This window comes from Sardina pilchardus, chromosome 1, assembly GCF_963854185.1.
Source record: "Sardina pilchardus chromosome 1, fSarPil1.1, whole genome shotgun sequence".
In the NCBI taxonomy this organism is placed as follows: Eukaryota; Metazoa; Chordata; class Actinopteri; order Clupeiformes; family Clupeidae; genus Sardina; species Sardina pilchardus.
Window position 1 is genome coordinate 40,388,938 of NC_084994.1, and position 27,571 is coordinate 40,416,508.

The 27,571-nt window shown below is 40.3% G+C and overlaps 1 protein-coding gene across 2 annotated transcripts; it reads left to right on the forward strand.

Moving 5' to 3' along the window:
• The first annotated feature begins 4,204 nt into the window (after positions 1-4,204).
• LOC134091020 (keratin, type I cytoskeletal 19-like) lies at positions 4,205-17,968 on the forward strand. 2 transcript variants are annotated; one of them, XM_062544300.1, is made up of 10 exons: positions 4,205-4,286; positions 4,320-4,557; positions 4,713-4,838; positions 5,011-5,093; positions 5,299-5,455; positions 6,114-6,275; positions 8,430-8,555; positions 9,120-9,337; positions 10,093-10,172; positions 16,759-17,968. In XM_062544300.1, the coding sequence occupies exons 1-10, from the start codon at positions 4,246-4,248 to the stop codon at positions 16,863-16,865; spliced, it is 1,338 nt and encodes a 445-aa protein (XP_062400284.1). In that variant the 5' UTR covers positions 4,205-4,245; the 3' UTR covers positions 16,866-17,968. The 2 variants fall into 2 exon arrangements, with proteins under 2 accessions (XP_062400284.1, XP_062400283.1); XM_062544299.1 differs by having other exon boundaries at positions 4,208-4,557.
• Positions 17,969-27,571: the final 9,603 nt, after the last annotated feature.

The window sequence follows — 27,571 nt, forward strand, 5'->3', positions numbered from 1 at the left end:
GTGGTGAGCTGTATTTTAAATGTTCAAAGAAAATAGAGAGACTTACCTGTGCCAAGGAGTGAATGATGAACCAGCCAATGTGTGAAAGGTAAATCAGCCTCTGCTATTCACTCTGATCTGAAAGAAAATCTCAACTTGCACCCTTTAAATAGGGAGCTGGCACTGATACTCCCAAATCAATTATCCAAACATATTGTGCTATGCATGAGACATGAATGAGACTTAGGTGAAGTTGGTGCGTAAAAGGAAATGGTAAAATTGACTAAAACAGGAGGAATGGGCTTTTAAGGGAGTTTCCGCAGACATTAACCTGAAATTAATTCTTCACTTTTACGAGGCCATTAGCCTACTCCTCCACCTCATTCAAACGAGAGAGGCGAGAGCCAGTGAGGCCATACACCTGCCTATTGATCCACAACACGTTTAATTGCAGGAGTAACGCAACTGTCAGTGTCCTTATCTAAACCGAACCACTGAATGCATCCAAAAGCATCGGCTTAACGGAAGATTCTGGAAATATTGATGATCTGAGTGGACTGACGAATAGAGCGCCCTCTGCCAAAATCAATCAACTGACTCTCTGCACTTTTATTTCTGTTCGAAGTGATGCCATTATAGCGCATCAAAGGCATTGGGGCTTTTGCATTTACGTATACAGTATATCTTACTTTTATACCATGTCACTTGATTCGCTAATCTACCATTATGTCCTGGACATGTGGGAAATGTGCATTTAAAAAAAAAAAAAAAAAGAGAGAGAGAGAGAGAGAGAGTAACAATTACTTCCAAAACATTTGCAACAACAATAAGTAAAACTTCCACAACTCTGGCGAAAAGTATCAAATTACTTTATAGGTGTGGATTTTTGTAGTTACTGGCACCAAGTTTTGCCACTTTTAGTTCTGATTTAGTCATTTGCCCATACTTGTAATGTAATCAGAGTATTGAGATTCAGGAAGATGATCTAGAGCCAGATGAGTATCGTGTAGGTTGCTCGCACATTCTCACATTCTCTCTCACACCAAACTCACATTTATTGAGAATTTGAATCATTCAACCGAAACATATGGAACCGGTTATGTGATTGCAGCACTTACACGGTATGAAGGTAGTTAAAAAAAATAAATAAAAGATTGAAATGGTCATGATTTTCTTGCTTCTTGGTCAGTAACATTACACAGTGCAAAATCAAGCAATCTGGGCATGCATTGAGAATCTTCCACTTTGTACCACTTGACAACTAGTTTGTCTGTTGACTGTTTGCAGGTTATGACATGTCTATAAGCAGGGAAAAGCTGCTGCTCTCAAATACTGCTCGCTTAATCAACAGAGTCAGTGTATCAGTGTGATGAAGGAATAGATTAAGGTTTGCAAAGTGGTCCACTCATGCTCCATTAAAGAGTATTTTTTAGCATTTTCAAAATGTAAAAATACAGTAGCCTATATTTTGCTATGTGTCGTGGCCACTGTATTTTGTAGTTTATTTTGATACACTTAAAACTGGGGTATTTGATATATGTTTTAATGTATTTTTGCCCATCATTGCCTAACTGGTATAGCCATTGCTGCTTTTTAAAAGTAGCATATTTTTGGGGCTTTTTATGATAGGACCGTGGAGAGTGACAGAAAGGGGATGGGAGAGATGAGAGACCAGGGCTGGGATCCGGAAAGGACCATGAGGCGAGAATGCATCCCGCCGGGTCGCCAGTGTTTGGTGCAGGTGACCCAGCAGTTGTGCCACAACTGGGGCCGCCTTTGCTGCTTTTAAACACAGGATCTGTATGGGTGAAGGTGTTCAAGGACCTGGATCATGGACAGAGCCTACGCCAAAGACATTTAACATAATCATCAAAAGTCAAGATTATCATTAATCTTGTCAAGATTATCATTAATCTTGTCAAGATTAAAAGTCAAGATTAATCAGTAATCTTTTATTTCCTTCCTGTCCCAAGTCTTTCAGTTAGAACTAATCAATTATGCTCCATAAAGACTTAAAGACCTTTGTACCTTTTCCTTTTCTTTTTAATTCCCCAAGTTAAAGTCTTTGTGTGGGAAATTACCCCAAAATATCTTTGGAGTTTACTTAGGTGGTTCTTGTTGTTACTGCTACACGCAAATGTGTAGTCAGCCAGCTGCACATCATTAAACTCGTAGGTGTGATGCCAAATTCAGCTTAAATGATGATGGATCAAGTTCCACGGAATTGTCCTCTATGACTTTTAGCACCCTGGGTGGTGCTGTCATCAAAGGTGTGGCGAGACAGGTGTACTTCTTAACACTTCATATGACTGCAAAAGGAACGTTAATTACCAAACATGGCTACAGCTCAAAAAACCATTAAACTGAAGGACAAATTATAGGGTTTCCTCTGTGCTCTGTAACTCCTGTGAGTGACAAACAACCAGGAGGATTTTTTTCCCCTTCCAATCTCCGTTCACACAGTTCTCAAGAACTGACAGTCTCTGTTGGTTACAGAGGCGTGGAGTTGAATGCTGTCTATAAATGAAAAATAACTTGCAACATGGGTGCAGTTGATAACAATTGAGTTTCTTAGATGTTTTGCTGTTGCTGTCATTGTTATTGTGGGTGGTGTCTTGTTTTCCTATGGTCCATTTCATGTGGTAGAATCTAGATTCCATAGAGCATCTTTGCTTAGTTCTTACATGCCGCTATCTGCAAGACTGATCTAATCCTGAGTAAGGTCATCTGATCGAACCATTAAAGTGCACTGAAATGCTGGGTTGACTATCTGCTGCAGAACGCCTTATCACTAGTACAACTATCTGCCCCATATACATCTTCTACAACATTATCTATTGTATAATCTGTACATTCTCAGACTGGGAAACTAAATGAGTAATAGATGTAGGCCTATTGAAAGAGGTACTTCTATGGTGAATGTCAGAACTAAGTTTACAATTCCTGACTATAACAAAACAATAAACAAAGAGATTGAAGAAATAAGAGAGTCTCTGACAAATATTTTGGACACCTGACCAATCCCATACTTACATAATCAAGAATACAAAAATGATGGGAGAGGGATTTGAAGGAGGACAGGTCTTTGCCTCAGTGGTCCTAGTGTTGGACAGATATCCAGTATGCATGCCCTGTAATTGTGTCATGTGACCTGCTGCTGAAGAGACACCCTTGCTCTACTTGAGAAGACACCTACAGTTTATTCCCATGCTGAGGTTCTGTCTGTGGCAGAATCCTCGAATGACTGTTGGCCTGAGGCTAAGCAAAAGAATTAAGCCCCACCTATTTTATGCGTAATGTTGCATAACGATATTCCAATCACAAAGGTGCGACACGACAATATGTTTTAAGTGGGAGGGTCGTTTCACTCGTCTGCACGCATAGCGATGGCTGCAGTCACAACATGCATCTTCTTTGTTCACGGTAATCCTTCTCAGTAAATCAGTGTTCTGTCAATCTTCCTGCATAAGAAAAGAAATGCATGTTTCCCTTTCAAAACGACTGGTCCATTTTATTTGAGCAGTCTTAAGGTCTAAATACTTAAAACCGTGGACTGTGGAGAGACAGATTCATAACGTCTGCCATCAGCGAAGGGCATGATCATTTCTGTCTCAGGCAACAGCTAATGCGTGACTAATGGCTTTTTGACAGCTCTCCTTTGTAAAATAGTTTAGATAGCCACACGCAGACAGAATTGAACACATAGATTCTGTTCGTAGAAACACACGTGTTATTAATGCACATTTCTCAGGAAATCTTCACCTGCTGATCAAATATCCAACTGACAACACAGAGCAACTTTTAGTGCAGAGCTGCCGGGCAATAATGTTCCTGAACATTGTGTTTCTGGCCCATCCCCATTGACTGTGACCATTGGCCAATTTTCATGATCATCCAATGAGAACACACGATTAAACGAGTGATAAACCACTTTGTGTTTCAACTTGGATGGAAATTTAAAATGTCATTTTTTTGACTTGGCATTAAGGAATTTCTTTATGGTGCCAACAAGGTGTGTGTTTAACAGTTTATATTGGCTGTAAATAAATAAAGCAAGCAAACAAAAAAAGACCCAGGTGAGGCGCCCACGCAGGGATTACTTAGAAATAGCTGCGTAAAAAAGGTTGTTAGTATGACAGACGTGACGTGCAAAATGACAGGCCCCTCCAGTGACGCTATATAAAGAAGTCACTGGGAAAGTGAGAGCACACTTTCAAAAGAAGAAAAGGACACGTCTGGGTAACTACGTCCGCCTCGAGCATCATCATGTCCGTGAGAGTCAGCCGAAGCAGCAGCAGCAGCAGCTACAGTAGCAGCGGTGGAGCCTACAGAGGCGGCTTCAGTTCCGCCAGTGGGATGCGTCTCGGCGGAATTGGCGGCAGTGGCTCGAGCATCTCCCTGTATGGAAGCCGCCGCGCGCCAAGCGTGTACGGAGGCGCGGGAGGATACGGCACGCGCATTTCCAGCTCTGTTTCTTCTGTTTCCATGGCAGCATCAGGTGGCGACATGATGCATGTCGCCAACGAGAAGCACACCATGCAAAATCTCAACGACCGCCTGGCGTCTTACCTCGAAAAGGTATGATTCAACATTGAGAAGGAGATCAGGATGAAACGCACAACGTAGAGAACGTGCCACTTAGTGTTTCATGTTTGCTCTATTATTTGGGCCATAATGTCAGGGCAATATCTGGGGAAGAACTAAACAGAATTTGCCCGCGCTTACCCCCGCAGGTAAGGTCACTGGAGGAAGCCAATCGGAAACTGGAGCTACAGATCAAAGGATTCTGTCAGAAGATAGCACCTGAACGCAAGGATCTCAGCGGCTATCATGTCACAATCGAAGACATCCGCAGGAAGGTAGAGTGTTATGCACTGCACATTGTAAATAATGGTTGGTGTTGCATTTTTAAATTAGTGAAAAGGTAGCCTAGATCTTGTCATAGTCCTCATACAGTATAGCCTAATCCTACTACAGTAGCCTATATGTTTGTTTTATATGTTCCATATATCTATATATTTTCTTGAAAAGATTTTGGACGGGCTGACAGAAAATGCCAGAATAACTCTGCAGATTGACAATGCAAAACTTGCTGCTGAGGACTTTCAGCTGAAGTGAGTGAATAAGCTACATTTGTTATGTAATATTGTCTTTAAACGATTAACTGTAGCTTTAGGCTACCACCCAGTGTGTCTTGTAAGTAGCCTATGGTTATGGTTTTATGGCCTATAAAAACATCAACCGAACCAATAATGTCATGCAGAATTTATTGTAATTTATTTAATATGTTCATGCTTCTCCAACCTTGTGGCCTCACAGGCACCAGAATGAGATGGCCATGCGTATGTCTGTGGAAGGAGACATTGCAGGCCTGAAGGCGGTCCTGTCGGAGATGCAGATGAGCTGTGGAGATATGAACATTGAGATTAAGGGGCTGAATGAGGAGCTGGTCTGGCTCAAGCGCAACCACGAGGAGGTAGCGTTAATTTCCCGACTATCAGCCGCAGCTTATAGTCCTACAGTACATTGATTTTGCAAAATCTCATCATCTATGAGGTTAATACATGGGGGCAGTTAATATGGTGTTAATATGGCTTTGTCTCTTTTAACTTGCATAAAACACTGTCCTGCGACTTATACACAATGTGGCTAATACACAGGAAATGACTGTAAGGCCACTCTCACACCACACTGCCCATCACCTCCTTTTATCTCTCGGGTGTTTTCAGTGGCATGACAAGACATGAAACCACAGGGACTTTGAAGTTCCTGTCTCAAGAACAAGTTACTAGATGTAGTTGCTGTCAATCAATATAATGGAAGATAATTAAAAGGGGGAGGCAGGTCACACTAGAGGTGCTTTAGGGTTGAAGTTTATCACCCATCACCCTGATTTTTTTTATCACCATAAGTCTCTCTCTCTCTCTCTCTCTCTCTCTCTCTCTTTCTTTCTTTCTCTCACTCACACACACACACACACACACACACACACACACACACACACACACACACACACACACATTAATACTCTCTATCTCTCTTTCTCTCTCGCTCACACACACACACACACATACACACACACACACACACACACACACTAATACTCTCTCTCTCTCTCTTTCTCTCTCTCTCAGGAATTGCAGGCGCTGAGGGTGCAGCAAAGTGGTTCTGTCAACGTGGAGGTGGACTGTGCGCCCCCTGTGGACCTGGAGAAGGTGATCCAGGAGGTCAGGGAGCAGTACGAGGCTGCCATCCAGAAGAGCCGGAGCACCGCAGAAAAATGGTTTGAGAGCAAGGTGAGCGACCGAACGAAGGTGAACGTTCTGGTAACGTTCGGATCAGGAACATTGTGTCTCGTAAAACAACAAAAGGAGAAAGGGACAGATGTTATGGTCACATTTTGATGTCTATTATGGTAACACCAGTATATTAAAATGAAGATTATCCCCCTTTATACCACTGCTTGGTCAAATTTCCTGTTGTGATACGCTATTTGGAACGTGCATTATTTTTCGATATACGCACGGCTATGAAGTAGTTCCTTATTTTTGGGCTTACTTGAATATTAATTCGCCAATATGAATTTAACGGTAAAAACAGAAATGTTGTATCTAAGACAGCGGCAATTTAAACGAAAATGATAGTAGCAGTGGTATAAGCGGGATAACCAACTCCGCGCTGTGCGTTTATAGGAAAATAATGCACTTATCCGTCTGCAGCGTTGGGACCTTATTACCACTTCGAACGTGCATTATTTTCCAATAAACGCATGGCGCGTTGTTGATTATCCCTTACATAGCATGGATATGCTTTGTACTGGTGACTGTACAGGGCTTTGATGCTGAAACTTGTTTATGGATAAGAGATGGATCTAAGGATATGATGTGTGCATCCATGGTTCCATCTTTATGATTCAATGCGAAACATGTTCAACTGCATTGTGTCTTTATCTCAGGTGGTATATTCAGTTTCCCTTACAGATATTTCAGGTTTCTGGTGAACAGATGCAGCAAATGTTTTCACATGCAAATTAGGTTTCTGGCAAACAGTTGCGGTTCACTTTTGGCACCAGAAGTTCACTGGAAGATTGCCATTATTGGTTAAGTGTGGTTGCAAATCACTGGTGAACCCATTTGCCACTAGTGGCAAACCTCTCATTGTTGCCAGAAGATTGCCTCTAGCGGGCAATTTTGGGAAACTTCTGGCAGTATTTTCTAGTGAACTGATTTGTTTCCCACAAATAACCCACAAGTTTGCCGCAAATCTGCCTCAAACATCGGATTTTTGTAAGGGTTAGCTTGTTAAGCTTGTTGCTTACATGAAAAGAGAAGTAAGTGAAAGATCAGAGCATGGAAAATTATGTCATATTTCCTTACCGCAGTAAGGCAAAGATCTTGCATGACCAATCAAAGAACTACAATAGCAGTTAATCCACCTGGACTTTGCGTAAATGTCAGCAATCAATCATGTTTTTTGTATCATTCTGATGATGACACAGCACACAACTGACGGGCAAAGCTGGCATTGACGTACCCCACCTATGTAGGTGTATGCTTTCACTCAGTGGAAAATATTGTCAATTGTCAATGCACCTGGCACGCTCTGTCACCTACGTTTAACTGATTCTTAAGCTCTTTCACGCGACGTTGGTTTAACATAGTAAAAAGAAGCGACAGTGACAGTCAATCGGGTGCCGCGCCCCCAAACCATGGCTGGGAGTGGGTGGCTGAGGTAGTTCCAGTTTGAAGTACCACACTCAAAGGAGGAACATGCATTCACCAAACACTGCTGTATTGATAGCGTAGACTTATTTAATAAACAAATCGATGGAAAAGTGCAAAAATCAGCAATGGAAAAGGATCTGACAGGGCATTCACACCAGCACACCAAGTGGCAATGACAGGTGGCTCATCACAGTATGTCCACCTTTCTGATCGATCGATCCTTGACGATACATAGATTAGAAGATTGAGTCAAAGATCCTTAAGATATTAGTCGGAATGTCATGGGTGCGTCATGGGCATGGGTACAGAAATTAGAACGGGCTGTCGGCAAAGGCCGAACCTGCATCTACAGTACTTTAATAGATTGCGTGCCAGTGGATTACAGAAACAGACAGAAAAGTGACAAACAAAGTCGTTTTTCTCCTTTATTGCTTATTTAAAAAAAACACCATGTCGGTGTCAGAATGTGAAAAACACATGTGATTTACAGAAAATGCATTAACATTTCCAATATCTAACTGTATAAATAAGGGCTGGGGCAAAATCAAAGAACAAAAAGATTTCTTCCATAGGGTTACATTGTAAAGAATCTCCTGCTAGTCTCCTAAAAAGGCGTGGCGCAATCAAATCCTACGTCATAGGGGAATAGGAAGAACCCTTCTGTGAATTGTCTCGCTTTTTCAACCGTCTCTGATTGAGTCCTTGTTCCCTGTGTCTGTTGTGCAGGTTGCGACGCTACAGACCCAGATGACCACCAGTGTCACCGAGGTCAAGACCTGTCAGTCGGAGGTGACCACCTTGCAGAGAACCTACCAGTCCCTGCAGATCGAGCTGCAAGGACTCCATTCAGTGGTATGGTCAACCCACGCAAATACAATCCGTATCCATTCAGTGGTAGACTGACTATGAGCTAAACACTGTCACTTCTTACCCAGTTTCCATTTCAGACTATTCATCTTATCTACATCTTCAGTTCTTCTTCTCCATGACCAGTTCACAACCCCACATGGACAACCTCCCCACCTTCCCAACACTCTCTGTCCATATCTCTCTCTCTCTCTCTCTCTCTCTCCCTTTCTCCTCTCACTCACATCCTTAAAATTGTCGTACCATAGTTCGTTCCTCTTCCTCTTCCTCTCAGTTGTCTAGTTGTTAGTGATGTTGATATGATATTGTTGTTGATCATCCTGTTTACATTGTAGTGTATGTTGTGTGTGGTGTCTTAAGCTGCTGGGACCTTGAATTTCCCATTGGGGATCAATAAAGTATATCTATCTATTTATTTATCTATCTATCTATCTATCTATTGTCTATCTATATCTATCTATCTATCTATCTATCTATGTATCTATCTTGTCTGCTCTGACCTGACTCTCTCTCTCTCTCTCTCTCTCTCTCTCTCTCTCTCCTCTGCAGAAAGGTAACCTGGAGCGCCAGCTGTCGGAGGTGAGCAGCCGCTACGGCATGACGCTGAGCCAGCTCCAGATGCAGATCGACAGCCTGGAGGCCGAGCTCAAGCAGCTGACCCTCAGCATCGAGCAGCAGGGCGCCGAGTACAAGATGCTGCTGGACATCAAGATGCGGCTGGAGCGGGAGATCGCCGAGTACAGGAGACTGCTGGACGGAGACGCCTGGTGAGAGAAGGAGGCGGGACAGGAAGGAGGCGTGGGAATAAACGAGGAAGTGGAGAACAGACAGGAAGCATGGCAATCTGTTGGTGCTCTTAACTGAGGTTGACTTGTAGGGGCACTGTGGTCAAGGGACATGTTTTGACAGCGAATGGCTGGGTTTCCCAGAATCGTTAAGAAGCTCTTAAATGCTAAGAACTTCTTAGGAGCGTTCTTAAAACATTCTTACAACGCTCCTAAGAAGTTCTTAGAACTTAAGAGCTTCTTAACGATTCTGGGAAACCCGGCCAATGTCAGTTACAATAGACTAGTGTAGCTAATATCCAGTGAAGTGATTTTCTTTTTTTGGTTTGGTGTTGAATTTAATTTAAGACAGTAGGTACTGTAGTTTACATGGACAGTCTTTTTGTTATTCTGATTAAGCTACTCCGAATGACAAATGTGTGCCGTCTGTGTCCATGGAGTTGGTTCTATTCCGATCAGCTGACCTCAAGCACGTTAGAATATTTGATTGGTTGCTGCTTTGCTTTAGCTTGAGAAATACAGTATGCACGGCTGCTGAAACAGAATAAGAACGGCATACACCGTCCCAGATTGGCAGTTTTATTCCAAACAAGGTGTTTATATATTTGTCATTTTTGTCCCAATTCTGATCGGAATAAAAGAGTCTATGTCAGCCCACCGACAAACACATCGTAACTTTGTAATGTATAGGAATGGAGTGAACATTAGGACCGACATTGACTTTGTCTCTTCAACAGGGTCTCAACAGTGCAGCAGGTGACGCAGGTGACGCAGGTGACGCAGGTGGTGGAGGAGGTGGTGGAGGAGGAGGAGGATGGTAGGTCTAACCCCACCCTCTTATACCAATACATTTTAATTGTTACATAATAATGATGATAATAATAATAATAATTATATTATATTATATGATTATAATAATAATTATTATTATTATTATTATATTATATTATATTATATGATAATAATAATAATAATAATAATAATAATTATTATTATTATTAATATTATTATTATTATTATTAACAATAATAACAATCATAATAATAATAATAATAATAATTATAATTGTCAGAAGTCTATCACTGTCAAATAAAAGAGTAAAATGTCTTGACTGCCCAGACAGGAATGGAGTGATTACAAGATTTGTGACATTTTAAAACCAACTCCAATGGGTGCCTCTCATGCAGCGTTTACTGTATACGTCCTCCCTCGCTCCTCGATGCCTCGATCCTCACTGATCTACATAAAGAATGATGGGGGGGAAACAGTGGGATAGTCTATCCAGTGTTAGTCATGGATCAGTGGGAACGCCCCTCGAGGATCGAGCATCGAGGATCGAGGAGGCATGTTGAGAGGCACCCAGTGTCTCTTGGAGAAGGGTTAAAAGTCTTTCTAAGAGCAGGGAAATGTCAGGGTTAAAGGTGGGCCTTCTAAGAGAAGTCAGCAGGCTTAGCCTTTTTAGCATATTTCTGAAAACCCCTCTTTTACCAATCAATTTTAATTGATACATAATAATGATGATAATAATAATAATAACTAGAAATGCAATTCCAAGGAATTACCAGTGCATGAAAATGCAAAAAAAGATAGATAATGTAGATATGGTTACTAAGGTGAAGCTAGGGTAAACATGGTGGTTGCATAGTTTACAGAGAGTTGATAGTGTGAAGGTAGACAGTTTAAAGCTGAAACATTCCAGTTCTAACTTAACTAATGATTTCTATTCATGTTAAAATGTTGATAAGCTAACTTAGCTAATGATTTCTAGCAGTTGTGTTAAAAATGCTAATTATGCTAGCAATGCTAACTTTACTAACCATGCTAACCAGGTTGATTAGCTAACTTAACCGATGATTTCTAGCAGTAATGCTAAAAATGCTAACTATGCTAAAAATGTTAGCAATGCTAACAATGCTAACCATGCTAACTAGATAACTTGCTAGTGAGGACTTTTATTTTGAAACATTTGTTGCTAGGGTATCCATGGTGCCCACCATCAGGAAACAAGAAGTTACTGCAGTATGATCATGTTGGTTGCTATGGAAACAGTCATAAACACTTAATTTTAATGGTTGCTATGTTGGTTGCTAGGTACATGGAGGTTTCATGTAGTTGACTGGAGGCATAGTGGATGATAACTGACAGTTGGAATGGTTGAACAGTTCAATAGTTGAGTAGTTTCAATGGTTAAATGATTTAATAGTGTATTATTGCAGTGAGGACTTTTATTTTGAAATAGTTGTGGACAGAGGAAACAGTTAACAGGATATGTAGTCTTCTGAGAGACTGTATGCTAAAGCCAGAGAAACTGACAGTTGGTGCCCAGGTGGCCGGCCACCTGGCCTAAGATTCTAATTGCTGCCGTGATGTCATAATGAGCAATGTTAAGTCTATGGGGGAAATTGTAATAGTTTTTAACTAATAGTTTAAAAAGTATAAAAGTTACAAAGTTGATATATACAAAGCCCACATCGCGTAAGTAAGATCTACGTAACACAGTTTGAATGAAGTTTCTACGTTAAACGGTTCAAGCTGAATTGCGTGCGTTAGAAGAAGAACTAGAAATGCAATTCCAAGGAATTACCAGTGCATGAAAATGCTAAAAAAGATAGATAATGTAGATATGGTTACTAAGGTGTAGCTAGGGTAAACATGGTGGTTGCATAGTTTACAGAGAGTTGATATTGTGAAGGTAGACAGTTTAAAGATGAAACATTCCAGTTCTAACTTAACTAATGATTTCTATTCATGTTAAAATGTTGATTAGCTAACTTAGCTAATGATTTCTAACAGTTAAGCTAAAAATGCTAATTATGCTAGCAATGCTAACTTTACTAACAATGCTAACCAGGTTGATTAGCTAACTTATCGATGATTTCTAGCAGTAATGTTAAAAATGCTAAATTTGCTGACAATGCTAACCAGGTTGATTAGCTAACTTAGTTGATGATTTTTTGCAGTTATGCTAAAAATGCTAACTATGTTAACAATGTTAACTATGCTAACTAGCTAACTTGCTAGTGAGGACTTTTATTTTGAAACATTTGTTGCTAGGGTATCCATGGTGGCCACTATCAGGAAACAAGAAGTTACTGCAGTATAATCATGTTGGTTGCTATGGAAACGGTTATAAACACTTAATTTTAATGGTTGCTATGTTGGTTGCTAGGTACATGGAGGTTTCATGTAGTTGACTGGAGGCATAGTTGATGATAACTGACAGTTGGAATGGTTGAACATTTCAATAGTTGAGTAGTTTCAATGGTTAAATGATTTAATAGTGTATAATTGCAGTGAGGACCTTTATTTTGAAACAGTTGTAGACAGAGGAAGTAGTGAAACAGGATCTGTAGTCTTAATGAGATTGTATGCTTAAAGCCTGAGACAGAAGGTGCCTCTCATAGCGTTTACGCGTCCTCTCTCGCTCCTCACTGATCTACATAAAGAATGATGGAGCGGCAACAATGGGATAGTCTAGCCCTTCTTCTATCTTTCTTTATGTAGATCATTGAGGATCGAGGAGCGAGGGAGGACATATAAACGCTGCTTGAGAGGGACCCACAGTAAATACTTTAAAAGTTGTATGTAGATAGTCTAATTAATGTTGATAGACAGAATGTTTAATGGATGTTGATAGGCAGATTGTTTAATAGATATTGATTGACAGTTTAATGGGTGGATGAGTGAATGGTCTGAAGAAGATGAGTGGATAGAAGGTTGGATGGAATGTGCCTTATATTCTTGTTAAGAGAGACACTGATACAGCTCTCTGAGAGTAGTTGACACAGGTGTAATCAATTTAACTGGCTAGTCTTAAGAGTGCCAGAGTACTCTTAAAGCCTGAGACAGAGTAAATAATTTAAAAGTTGAATGTAGATAGTCTAATTAATGTTTAATTTAAAGTTTAATGGATGTTGATAGACAGATTGTTTAATAGATGTTGATAGACAGTTTAATGGGTGGATGAGTGAATGGTCTGAAGAAGATGAATGGATAGAATGTTGGATGGAATGTGCCTTATATTCTTGTAGAATGGAGAGACACAGCTCTCTACTGAGAGTAGTGGATACAGATACAGGTGTAATCAATTTAACTGGCTAGTCTTAAGAGAGCCAGCCTGAGACAGAGTAGATTGTTTAAAAGTTCAATGTAGAGCGTCTAATTGATGTTGTTGATAGGCAGACTGTTTAGAATGGGTGGATGAGTGAATGGTTTGAAGAAGATGAATGGATATAAAGTTGGATGGAATTAGGAGGACTTATTTTGATACTGTTGTGCGCAGAGGATACAGGGGAACAGAATATGTAGTCTTCAGAGAGGAGCCTGAGAGAAACTGACAGTTGGTGCCCAGGTGGCTGACCAGCTGGGGTAACATTCTAATTGCTGCCGTGATGTCATAATGAGCAATGTTAAGTCTATGGGGGAAATGGTGATAGTTTTTAACTAATAGTTTAAAAAGTATAAAAGTTACAAAGTTGAAAAATATAAAGCACATATGGCATAAGCAAGACCTACGCAACAAAGTTTGAATGAAGTTTCTACGTTAAACGGTTGAAGCTGAATTGCGAGCGTTAGAAGAAGAAGTTTAATAATAACTAGAGAATGTAATTCCAGGGAAATTACGAGTGCATGAAAATGCAAAAATGTATAGATACAGTAGATAATGTAGATATAGTTACTAAGGTGTAGCTAGGGTAAACATGGTGGTTTCATAGTTTAAAGAAAGCTGATAGTGTGAAGGTAGACAGTTTAAAGCTTAAACATTACAGTTCTAACTGAACTAATGATTTCTAGCAGTTATGCTAAAAATGCTAACTATGCTAACAAAGCTAACAATGCTAACCAGGTTGATTAGCTAACTTAGCTAACCATTTCTAGCAGTTATGCTAAAAATGCTAACTATGCTAACAATGCTAACCATGCTAACTAGCTAACTTGCTAGTGAGGACTTTTATTTTGAAACATTTGTTGATAGGGTATCTATGGTGGCCACTATCAGGAATAAAGAAGTTACTGTAGTAAAATCATGTTGGTTGCTATGGAAACGGTCATAAACGCTTAATTTTAATGGTTGCTATGTTGGTTGCTAGGTACATGGAGGTTTCATGTAGTTGACTGGAGGCATAGTTGATGATAACTGACAGTTGGAATGGTTGAACAGTTAAATAGTTGAGTAGTTTCAATGGTTAAATGATTTAATAGTGTATTATTGCAGTGAGGACTTTTATTTTGAAACAGTTGTGGACAGAGGAAACAGTTTAACAGGATATGTGTAGTCTTCAGAGAGATTGTATGCTTAAAGCCTGAGAGAGAGAGAGCTGCTGCAGGTGGTGCTGGCCACCTGGCATAAGATTCTAATTGCCCTATTATGATGTCATAATCCAATGTTAAGTCTATGGGAGAAAAAATGTTTTAAAAAATTTATATAAATTCAACGATAAAGTTTTCAAAGTTGAAAAATATATAGCTGAAGTCACCTAAGTAAGACCTACGCAGCGCAGTTTGAATGAAGTTTCTACGTTAAACGGTTGAAGCTGAATTGAACGCACAAAAAGTGTCTGAAGAAGAATAATATCGATAATAAGAAGATGTCGGATAACAGTAGAGTGCATTTGCATGCACTCTAACTAGAAATGCAATTCCAAGGAATTACCAGTGCATGAAAATGAAAAAAATGTATAGATAGATGATGTAGATATGGCTACTAGGGTGTAACTAGGGTAAAGATGGTGATTGTATAGTTTACAGAGAGTTGATGTGTGAAGGTAGACAGTTTAAAGCTTAAACATTCCAGTTGTAACTTAACTAATAATTTCTAAAAGGTATGTTAAAATGTTAACTATGTTAACAATGATAACCAGGTTGATTGGTTTACTTAGCTAATGATTTCTAACAGTTATGGTAAAAATGCTAACAATGCTAACTATGTTAACAATGCTAACCAGATTGATCAGCTAACTTAACTAATGATTTCTAACAGAAATGTTCAAAATGCTAACTATGCTAACAATGCTAACTATGCTAACAATGCTAACCAGGTTGATTAGCTAACTTAGCTAATCATTTTTAGCAGTTATGCTAAAAATGTTAACTATGTTAACAATGCTAACTATGCTAACCATGCTAACTAGCTAACTTGCTACTGAGGACTTTTATTTTGAAACATTTGTTAATAGGGTATCCATGGCTGCCACTATCAGGAATAAAGAAGTTACTGTAGTAAAATCATGTTGGTTGCTATGGAAACGGTCATAAACGCTTAATTTTAATGGTTGCTATGTTGGTTGCTAGGTACATGGAGGTCTCATGTAGTTGACTGGAGGCATAGTGGATGATAACTGACAGTTGGAATGGTTGAACAGTTCAATAGTTGAGTAGTTTCAATGGTTAAATGATTTAATAGTGTATTATTGCTGTGAGGACTTTTATTTTGAAACAGTTGTGGACAGAGGAAACAGTTAACAGGATATGTAGTCTTCTGAGAGACTGTATGCTTTAAGCCAGAGAAACTGACAGTTGGTGCCCAGGTGGCCGGCCACCTGGCCTAAGATTCTAATTGCTGCCGTGATGTCATAATGAGCAATGTTAAGTCTATGGGGGAAATTGTAATAGTTTTTAACTAATAGTTTAAAAAGTATAAAAGTTACAAAGTTGAAAAATACAAAGCAGGCATGGCATAAGCAAGACCTACGCAACAACGTTTGAATGAAGTTTCTACGTTAAACGGTTGAAGCTGAATTGGCTGCGTTAGAAGAAGAAGTTTAATAAGAAGACTTGGAATAACAGTACAGTGCATTTTCATGCACTGTAATAATAAGAAGAATAGGAAGAACAGTACAGTGCATTTTCATGCACTGTAATAATAAGAAGATGAAGAAGTTGAAGACTAGGAAGAACAGTACAGTGCATTTTCATGCACTGTAATTATATTATATGATATAATTATTATTATTATCATTATTATTAATAATAATAATGATGATAATAATACTAATAATAATGATATTATTATTATATGTCAGAAGTCTATCACTGTCAAATAAAAGAGTAAAATGTATTGACTGCCCAGACAGGAAACTGCTATGAAATGTGGTGAAATGGGAACCACAGCTGATAATATTGGAGTGATTACAAGATTTGTGACATTTCAAAACCAACTCCAATGTCTCTTGGAGAAGGGTTAAAAGTCTTTCTAAGAGCAGGGAAATGTCAGGGTTAAAGGTGGGCCTGCTAAGAGAGGTCAGCAGGCTTAGCCTTTTTAGCATATTTCTGATACACACTTATGAGGCCAATGAAGAGATGTGTGGAAAAACACAAAGGAATCTTACGTCTGTGATCATCAATCAGCGCTTGCGTGTCCACTTCATACTAAAATGGCCCTTTTCTCTTCTTCCTCCTCTCAGAGTACAACCCCCACAGACAGCGGAGGGTGAAGGTCATCGTGGAGGAGATGGTGGACGGCGTGGTGGTCTCCTCCTCCGTGGATGAGAAACTCCAGGAGGTGGCCTAGGCTTAGCACTCGGGGACGCGGTGGACAAGCCTGTGTATTTTTGTCGAGAAACATGTGGTGTGTGTGTGTGTGTGTGTGTGTGTGTGTGTGGCGGCGGGGGGCTACAGTGCTACACTCTGGGGGCATATCCTTGAGCCCCCATGTTCATGCCCACAGAGTGTGGTGCTGACTTAGCTGCTGGCCGTAGCAAGTCGAGCTGGGTAAAACCGATTGTTTTCGGGCGGGGGGTTCTTTCAACTTGCATAAAACACTATTCTGCGGTTTATACACAGTACGGCTAAGACACAGGAAATGACTGTACTGACAATATTCGGTGACCTTGAGAAGTGGAGATCTATGTTAAAACTTGCTGGATTTATCCTGCATTTAATGGCATAGCCTACTGTAACCGTCTGCCTCTAACAGTTTTCTTTTGCTATCCACTTCAGACTTTAGCCATAGCTAGACTTTAGCGAGTCTAACGCTTTATTAATCTATTCGATGTAGGTTTTTAAAAACGTGATCATCGACTTAACAGTACAGAAATACCATTTTGCAAGAAATGAGTGATTCAGACAAAGACTAAAAATATGTTTAAAAAAGAATCAGATTGTACTTACAAGATCCAAGAAATCGCAGTCAGTCGAGGTCGAATGGCAAAATATCTGTATGAACATCTATCAGACGAGTTACAGCAATGTTCAGGGCGTCCAACGTCACAAAATGAGTTTGAGTCTGCGCAGTACGATGAACAGGAAACGATTTTTTGTTTCAGCCCCCTCTCATTGAGAACGACGGAGTCTGTTGGTCCATTTCTTTTAGGTCTATGACTGTAACCCCCCCCCCCCCTCCCCTCCCTCAAAAAATATATTAAACATTTGGTTTTCAGTGAAAGAGACAATCTTTATGCATCAGTGAGGTGCAGTGTTTTTGTGCAACACCAATGTTTTATCTAGATTTCTTCTCTATGAACACAGGGTATTTTTTTTATATAAATTATTATTTGGTGCCCCACATGTCGTGACTATTGTGAATGTCCTGCATAAGATGAGTACATTCCTATTGTAAAATGGTGTTTTGGAGGTGGGTTTGCTGCAAATTAAAGTGTTCCTGTTAATTTCCTATTGACGTGTATGAGTTTGTGTTTGATATTGCCAATAATGGCCACTAGATGTCAGGCTCCCCTTTGTCAGACAGTTGCATAGTGCTGCAGTTGACAATGTGGAGAAGTATACTGTGATAGTCTCACTGAAATTAAAAATCCGCTTCAACCCTCTCTGCTATAATCTACAGGGTACAAATAAGTATGCTTAAATATTTGAATTCTGAATTGGCACTTGCAGAACTTTTCCTTTACAATGTGAATCTGAATTATCACATCTAATAATAGCTAGTTGTACAACTTAATTGAGTAAAATTTTGATGCCCTTTATTACCTAGCGTGGTTATAGTTATGGCTATGGGACACTTTTGTACAAAGCAACAGACAAATAAAAAAGCAATACAATAGTTTAAGTCGGTGGTGCCTTATCATCGGTTTTTAATTTCCTTCACTTGCATCACAGCACCTGGTCACACGAGTAGTTTTGTTTGCTTTGACAATCTCAGTTGTAAAGAGAAATAAAATCATCTTCTTTCATTCAAGTTTGAAGAGGTGAGTTTTGAGGGCCTGTTTGGTGAGATGCTTGATTGTCTGATGTGGTCGGGGAGGAGGCAGCAGTTGTCCACCCCCTCTCCTCGGCCCTCTGGCTCGTTCCCACTGATCTATGAAGAACACTGGACAGACCATCCCATCCTTGTCGTCCCATCATTGTTAATAGATCAGTGGGAGCGAGCCGGAGGACCGAGGAGGGAGGGTTGAGAAGAGACCCCTGTCGCTCCAGGTCCGGAGCTTAGCCCCTTAGATGGTCTTGAGTGCATATAATAAACATGTCTATTTTTTGCATTGCAAAAAGAAGGCAAATCAAAGAAGAACTTGCTCATCTGTTTCATGTGACACGTCTGGATCTGACGGAGAATCGTCATAATTAGTGGAGCTTTAGACAGAGAGAGAGAGAGCGAGCAAGGGAGAGAGAGAGCAAGAGGGATAGAGAGAAGGCAAAAGAGAAAGAGCATGCATATAACAACCAGATTTACAGCAGTGAGATGGGAGCAAAGTGACCTGTTAGGAGGAACACGCCTCTACACTGGTGCAGCCAGGAGCTGAGTAGAGATGCGTTTAGGGACTGGAGGCTCTAACAGTGGGTGCAAGTTCATGCAAAGACACCATATTACTGTAATCACAGAGAAAACATTAGCGAAATAAAACACAAAGAAATTATCCTAAAAGCCATTAAAGCGAATTAACAGATAAAGCTTTAGAGTCATCCGTCCAACTTGCCCCAACAAGGATAGAATCAGAACTTCAGATGTGTTCGCTATCGTTGTGTGTGTTCTGCCACAGGCTGTCTTTCACGCCGTAAAAGGTAACGCTCTAGAGTGGGGAGTTGCCTCTGCTTCGCATGGGCGTGAGTCGTCTTAGCAACAGGGCTGGTCTTTGGGGAGGGAAAGTGAAGCAATGCTTTTTTTGAGGTACGCTAAGAGCAGGGCAAACATGCAGCCCTGCCCAGGTAAGATTACCTGAACGGAACACCCGTACCATACCTCTGAAAAGGAGCCACTCTACACTGAAAGGAAGGAGGTTAAGAGGCCCTTAGCACGCACTTGGCAAACACAGAGAACACTGAACTAGCCTTTCAGACGCAAAAACACTCCGGTCATTAATAACCGACCGCAGCCTTCATTTCACATTATTGCAATAGGACTACCTCCCTGCCTATGGGCTATATTCTTATATCTGGCTATACTGCAGTCGATTTCGATCACTTTTGCATGAATAGCCTGTTTTAAATTGTTAAAAAGGATCACTTTGTTGGTGAAAAAAAGCGATCTGTCAGTAATATATATCTGCATACACACACCAATATACCGCTGCCACACATAACCCCTAACAGGTATCCTGTCGGCACATGCCTGCAGGAGAGATGAGATGAGATGAGTTAACTCTTTCTCACAGTCCCTTCAGTTCATTTTGTAAAAAAAGCTTTGACTTTGTGACACCTAACATGCATTACAGCAAATTAGTAAAAATGTTAAAATAAATAAAATAAGTAAATTAGTGAAAGAAACCTATGTTGGAGAGGAAGCTTAGTTGGGCCTACCATTTCTTTACATTACTGTATGATTATCATAATGTTTTCTTAGCATTGGCTGACAGTGCACATCAGCAACTTAGAAGAACATTAAACACTGCTGTTCAACGTTTTTCTCATGTTTTAACTTTGAACTTTACATACTATAATGTACTGTATTTACGGGCAAAGTTAATCAAGGTAATGCCATTGCAAAACATTCATATTACTTGAGCTGACCACAAAGGGAGTTTGCTGACAAATCACTTGGCATGATCAAACTCAGAGATAATGTAACAATGAAGAGTTGTGCTGTAGTCTTGGGCAAGTTGAATCCATGAGAGAGTACATAGCACTAATATAGGGGCCCGCTTTGCTGATGAATCACAGAGTGACTCATGTGGAGGCTGGTTTTCAATATTATGCCATGAAAGTGTAAGTTTCATTACCAAAGCGTACTTTCATGGTCTACCTCTTCAGTGTTCTATTGGTTGTTTTGTGATTCACCTGAACGACTTGTCTGGGCACAGATAAGACACTATGTGATGAATGTTTGAATGTTGAAAGGATGAATGTTTGTGGTCTTTTATTTGCATACAGTTGTTGCCAATTATTAAGAGATAGTGAGTAAGTATACGCAAGCAAAATCTATTTTTACAGCACATTTATACACAGCTTGACCAAGGTGCTGTTTTCTAAACAGAAAAAAAAACAATAGTATATAGTAAGTAGCCTATATAGCAGAATTTTTGTAGACACAGTTGAACACATTTGTTGTTGAGCACTGTCATAACAAACCCTTAATTTGACACCTGACAATAAATCATATAATTAAACAAAAGGTAAAACAGATGCCTTCTCAGGTGTAGTAATGCTTTCAACCACACAGAGGTGCTGTAGAATGGGAAAAGCAGGGTTTCATCGGTGCAGTGGACTTGCAGCTACAGCATTCTGAATAGTGTTTCTCAACGTAATCTCCTGTGTCCCTATGCTTTATTCGCTGTCTTTAGAGATGCTCTAAAGTACTTGAATGAATAAGATTTCCATTCAAGCATTATGAAGATGACATCACTGTCAGAATTGCATGTATAATTAGGACAGTGCACAGAACAGCTCCTACGTGGATATACAGTACAATACAAACATGACACTCCCATCTTCCAATGGCTACTTAATGGATGTTTATGCTTTTCGAGTGCTTTGAACACAACAAAGCCATTCTGTGGTGCTACATAAGTGATAATTATCTATTTATTAACAGCTCCCTTTTATGACTAAGACAGAACTGATAGCTCACGCCACAGCTCCCATCCACATGAGTTAAGTGAAGTTAACTCAGTGTTACTTTACTCTTATCAAGTGCTACACTCTAGTATGAAACTTTACTTGAAGATTAAATGATATGTCTCCACAGGAATCACTTCCCATTTTAAATCTCTCTTAAAAGAGTGACGAGTCTTTACTTGCGGTTTGACTGAAAGACAGTTAATGCAGTTTTGTTTTGTTTACACAAATGTATTATAGGTAGAGCAATGAAAATCTGGTGACTTGATGCCCTGATGAAGAAATGTATGTATATAAAAAGTTGACCTTTGACCCTAATATAGTATACACACACACACACACACACACACACACACACACACACACACACACACACATTACAAGCCATCTGGCCTGACACTTATGTTGTCAAAGTGCTCAAAAATAAAGATGTACATTACAGGGTGTGTAACAAACATGCAATCACAACTTGCATCGTGCAACCACGTATTAAAAGAGAATATTTCTTAAATGAAATGGTTGAATATCTGCCTCGCCTCCCACTTCATCGATAAGTGAGAATGGCCAAAAACTCATTCATCTTCTATCATGCACTAAGCACATGTACACATTACCTGGATTGCTCCAAAGCACAGAACTCTTGAGCAGGAACCTGCAGGAACCAGCGGACACCAGTACAAAGAATGATGGCCCTGACCACAAACAGTCTCTGAGTCACCATCTCACATTTTCAACTAGAGAGAAATGATATCATGATACCAACATGTAAAAACAACAACAACTATATCTTTCAGCACGTAGCGATTTAGTGCTTGAATCTTGGGCGTGGTTGCATCGGGGGCCCTTGGATATTCGATGATGTGTCGTGACAAGGCAGATCATAGCAAAATGGCATAGCAACTAAAAAATTCCATTGGTGAAGCATGACTTTAAAGGCAACATCCATTTTAGCCGCAGTGTTTACCTTCCTCTCATTCTACATCTTTAATATATATTTCTACTGTAAGTACACTTTAAATGCACTCTTCCATCACAAGCAAACCACATCACAAGGTCACAAGCAGAAACCGGTTGTGATGATGAACATTTCCACATACTGTAGTCCTAAACCAGTCATCACAGGAACCACCCTTGAATGTTGTCCTGAGGTGATATCTAGCCTACTTCAAAATGTCTGAAGTCGTCTTTTGTACTTATTCTACCTGTTATCAATTATAAACAAGTAGGCCTATTGACGTGTCTAATCACCTTTGAGGAAGCAAATAAAGAAAGATGACCTAAGCCACAATTCCACTGAACATATAGACCCTCTCAATCTGTTCCAAGAATGTTTCCAGACAATCAATACAGCCAAGTGGAAGTGGTTATGAAAATTAATTTGGAGTAGTTCTCAACAAAACGTCAACTTCCAAAAACACTTTTTTCTTTCAGTTTTGTTCATCCTCGAGACAATGTTGTTGTCTGTGGCACTGGAAATGCCTTAAAAATGCATGCTTGTTTACATACAGTAGTTAAAATGGTCTATAGGCTACTGAGCAGCCAGAATGTTCAACCTCCAGCTGACTATTAAAGCAACACTAAAGCACTTTTCCTCTGTCGAACACACGCTATTTGTTTATCCAGCAAATAACAGACAAGGTAGAATATGTTGCATGATTTTATTAAAGTATGATGTATTGCGATATCGAAGCAAGTCAAATTTGTAGTTTCTGATGTCTCATTTCATCGAACTAGACACACTACTCCACCTCGTAAAGTTACATAGTGCGGTTATTCATGGGTTTCATCAGGTCCCTTTCCACAGGTGTATTAGGCTGCGTTTAGACTGCAGATCGGATATGCCGATTTCCGATTTTGTGCTCATATCCGATTTTTTTGATTGCATGTTTACATCTACTTTCGCCATTGACCCAAATCCGATCATGTGTGTTTACATTTGCCAGACAGTTGAAATAGCCCGCATGCGCATGGGCTAAAAGTTTCTTGTAGGGGAGAACCAGCACAATCGTAACATTTTTTAATTTTTTCAGTTCAAATAGCTTTACACAAAGACGATAGACTTGAGAGCAGTGAAACTTGACCAGAACAGAGTCATTCATCTCTACTCCATGAAAGTTGAAACAGAATGTAGCAAATATGTTGCAGTTTGTTAATAACTTAACTTAACAGTGACATTTAGGCCTTTGTTCCAACCTACGCAGCCATAAAAAAGTGCGGTAGGCTACAGTTGTAGGCTAACAGTATAGCGTCATGGTGTAACAGTGCTAAAATCGTGAATCCTATAACATATTTTAACACAAAACACTACTGGCTTAAACAATGAACATCTGTTTTCATATATAATCAACAAAAAAGGTCCAAATGTATGACTGTTAAAACTAGTTGTATGAGTGATTAGCCATTGCAGACCATACGGTATTATGCTAGCTCACAATAACCTTTAAATAGGCTTATGTTGGTCATATCGACTCGATAAAACCTGTTAATATAGTTGATGAGCTGCTTATTTCTTACATGTCTGAAGCAATTGGCCCAACAATGATATTTGAAGTTGCTGTGTTAACTTTATTTGGGTGTGATCGCGGCACATACAAATAATCCATAACTCGCAATCATAATTGCTCGTGCATGCGCTATGATCATGATAATCCATAACTCGCAATCATAATTGTAAAAATCAGTTCATTTTGCCAGAGACGGGTGTTACAACTAACTCTTTTACTGTCTATGCAACTAACCCGCACAGGTCTAGGTCATGTTTTTTATTTTCATTTAATTGCATTTGCTGTGACTATATAAATCAAATGGCACTCATGTTAACTTGAAACAGATCGAGGGACTGACGAAATGAATGACGTGATTGAAGTCTACACATTCAAATTTCACGAAGCAAAGTTAAACAAACAGAACTGCAGTTGCAGTTTTAAAAATAGGCTAATAGCCTACAAATCGCGATGCTTGAATTTGCCACTTTTTTGCTTAATATCTCTGGTTGTAGGCTATTTACAGTAGACCATTCATATTTGGATGGCTATAGGCCTACGATTGTAGATAATTAGGTAGGCTACAAATGTTTTATTCTCAATACATGGTCTACGGAAACGTAATAGTCCATCAAAGTATCAATAGGGCAACTTTTAACACGCTCCGCCAGCGCGCCCACTTGGAATTGTAACCTAACGTCACCAGGCGCAAAATTGTCACAGATTAATGACGTGTGGGACGCATTGCACTGGAATATCCGATTTGTCTGTTGACACATGCACACAAATCCGATCCATATCTGATTTAAAACCACATACGAAAGGGGCCTGTATCCGATCTGAGGAGATCCGAATTCATGTGTTTTTTTTCTGTTTACACTGTCGTGGCACAGATTGGATGCATGCCACATGAGAGCAAAAAATCGGATTTGGGTCACTTCAAACTGGTAGTCTAAACGCAGCCATAATCACCATGCAGTCTGCATTGATAATCAAGGTGCTTGATTTCATACTCCTGTGGAAAGGGACCTGATGAAACTCATGAATAGACCTCTGAAGTTCGCCTACAAAAAAGCCACCATCTTTGCCCAAATAAGGAGATCCGGTATCTTAAGATTTTTTCTATGGGAAAATAACATGGGGATTTTCAATTATCACACCTGTTAAACTCTAGCGGGGATGATGACATTGGAAATGCAGACGTTTTTCACTACATAGTTTTGTCCACTGCCGTCTAGTGGCTACTGTGATCTTCGGTAGGTGAGGACGGCACACTTTGATCTTTGCTACCCCAGAGCTAACTTACCATGCAACTTGCCATAGGCAGTTAGCTTCAATTGACTCCCGGATCTCTTTATATGGGCAAAGATGGCAGCTTTGGATCCTTTTTGTAGGCGAACTTCAGAGGTCTATAGCCGATAGAGGGCTGCGAAGTGAAAGCAGAAGTACCGCTCACTCTGTTACGAGTTGATAAACCGCTGAAATTATTTTGGGAACATTATTTTAAAGTACGAAAAACTCTTGTTGCTTTAAACGCCTCATTTTAACTCCAGATAAGTTTACCAAATATTTTTGCAAGAAATAAAACCCTCCCAATGACTCATAGGTAAGACAGCTGCTCATGTTCCTCTCCAAAGAAAACAGAGTGACAAAGGCGTGGTGCTTTATAGCCTCAGGGATGAACAACAGGGACCTTGAACAAGGGCTACTGTAATATGGAGTAATTGCAGGAAGAGTTGACAGATAAATGACACTCTATTGCACTTTTTAATTTGTCACAACTTACAGAAGGTGGCTATACACACTGCTAAAAATAGAATTCAGCTCCTTATCCTCTCTGGAGGTCAATGATGCCACGGATTTTCTCTGATTGGGCTTGTGTCTGGACAAACTGTGCCCTCTTACTACAAGGCCAGCACAATCCAAACACTCTCATCCATGGCTAACTGATACCCTCTGATCGCAGTGCACCAAACTCAGAGCCATGGAGAGGAAATGGCACAAATCAAAGGTAAATGCAGACCTCAAAAACTACCAAACACTCCTATCCTCCTTTTCAGGCAGTATCACTGCTGCTAAGACGGCTTTCTACAATGACAAAATCAACAGTGCCACAAACTCTCAGAAACCTTTTCCAACTTTGAAATCGCTACTCAACCCTCAGCCACCTCCTGCTCCGTCTAACCTTACCGTCCTGTGTCACTCCTGCCTTTTCTATCTAAAGGTATAGAGCGAGCAGTCTTCAAGTCTCTGAATTTCTTTCGCAGAACAATCTTCTGGATCCAAATCAATCTGGGTTCAAAAGCGGCCACTCTACTGAAACAGCTCTGCAGTCTTTAACGGAAGCCAGGGCTACCACTCGGTCATCATTACTCATTCGGCTTGACGTATCGGCTGATTTTGACACGGTTACTCACCGCATCCTTCTCTCAACACTCTCAGGTATCCGGCTCTGCTCTCTCCTGGTTGGATCCTACCTCACAGGATGCTCGTTTAACCTCTCATGGCTTGGGCAGCTGTCCGCATCTCACTTTCTCACCACAGGGGTCCCCCAGGGCTCAGTGCTAGGCCCCCTTCTCATTGCTATCTACACCACCTCTTTGGATAGATCAGCCATTCGCATGACTTCTCATACCACTGCTATGCAGATGACACAAAGCTCTATCTGTCCTTTCAACCTGATGACCCATTGGTCTCGACACAGATCTTAGATTGCCTCTCAGACATACACTATATTGACAAAAGTGTTTGCTCACCTGCCTTGACTCACAGATGAACTTCAGTCACATCCCATTCTTAATTTATAGGGTTTAAAATATGATGGTGGTCCACCCATAACAGTTTCAACTCTTCTGGGAAGGCTTTCCACAAGGTTTAGGAGTGTGTTTTTTAGGAGTGGGAATTTTTGACCATTCTTTCAAAAGCACATTTCTGAGGTCACACACTGATGTTGGATGAGGAGACCCTGGCTCAAAGTGTCCGCTCTAATTCATCCCAGTGGTACTCTATTGGGTTGAATAAACTGTAGTGTGTCTACATGGATGAATCTACCTGGGTGCACGTGTGGGGGCGCGGCCCTGCTGCTAACCCTGAGTTTCACCTGCGTTTGTTTCTGTGCGTCTTGTCCGACTTTCTTGTGGATTTTATTGGTTATGCACTGTTTGTAATGTCCTGTCGTTCATGTATCCTTGTATTGTATTGGTGAAACCGAAGGCAAATTTTCACAATCTGTGGACAATAAAGTTTTCATATTCGTATTCGTATTCGTATTCTTATCCAAACATTACGGTTAATCTCCCTACTGTGCGACGTCGAACGTTAGCTTCCCTCTAACTGACATGCTGACGGGAAACCAACGGTATATACGAGGAAGACATGAATTAGACATGACATGTCTACGACATGAGGACATGTACAGTATACGAGGAATGAATTAGTTGTGCCTTCGATACCCGATACAGAAGCTATAAGGGCGACACAGGGCACATGTTAAATGAAGTTATGGGATCGCAAAAAAAATCTGCAATCTATGGCCGTCCTATGGGGGTTAGCAGAGCGTTGATCATCAGCTCAATCCGTGTTTCTACTTCCGGGAATATTCCTTCTCCCTTGGAATGACCTCATACAGGCAGATGCAACCACCCAACCATTGCGTGCCTCAGACGAACTACGTCTAGCTCTGCCACCGCTACACTCAGGTCAATCCAAACTTTTTTCATCTGTTGTTCCTGTTGGTGGAACACACTATCAGATCATATTAGGGATGTCCCTCTCCATCTTCAAAAAAACA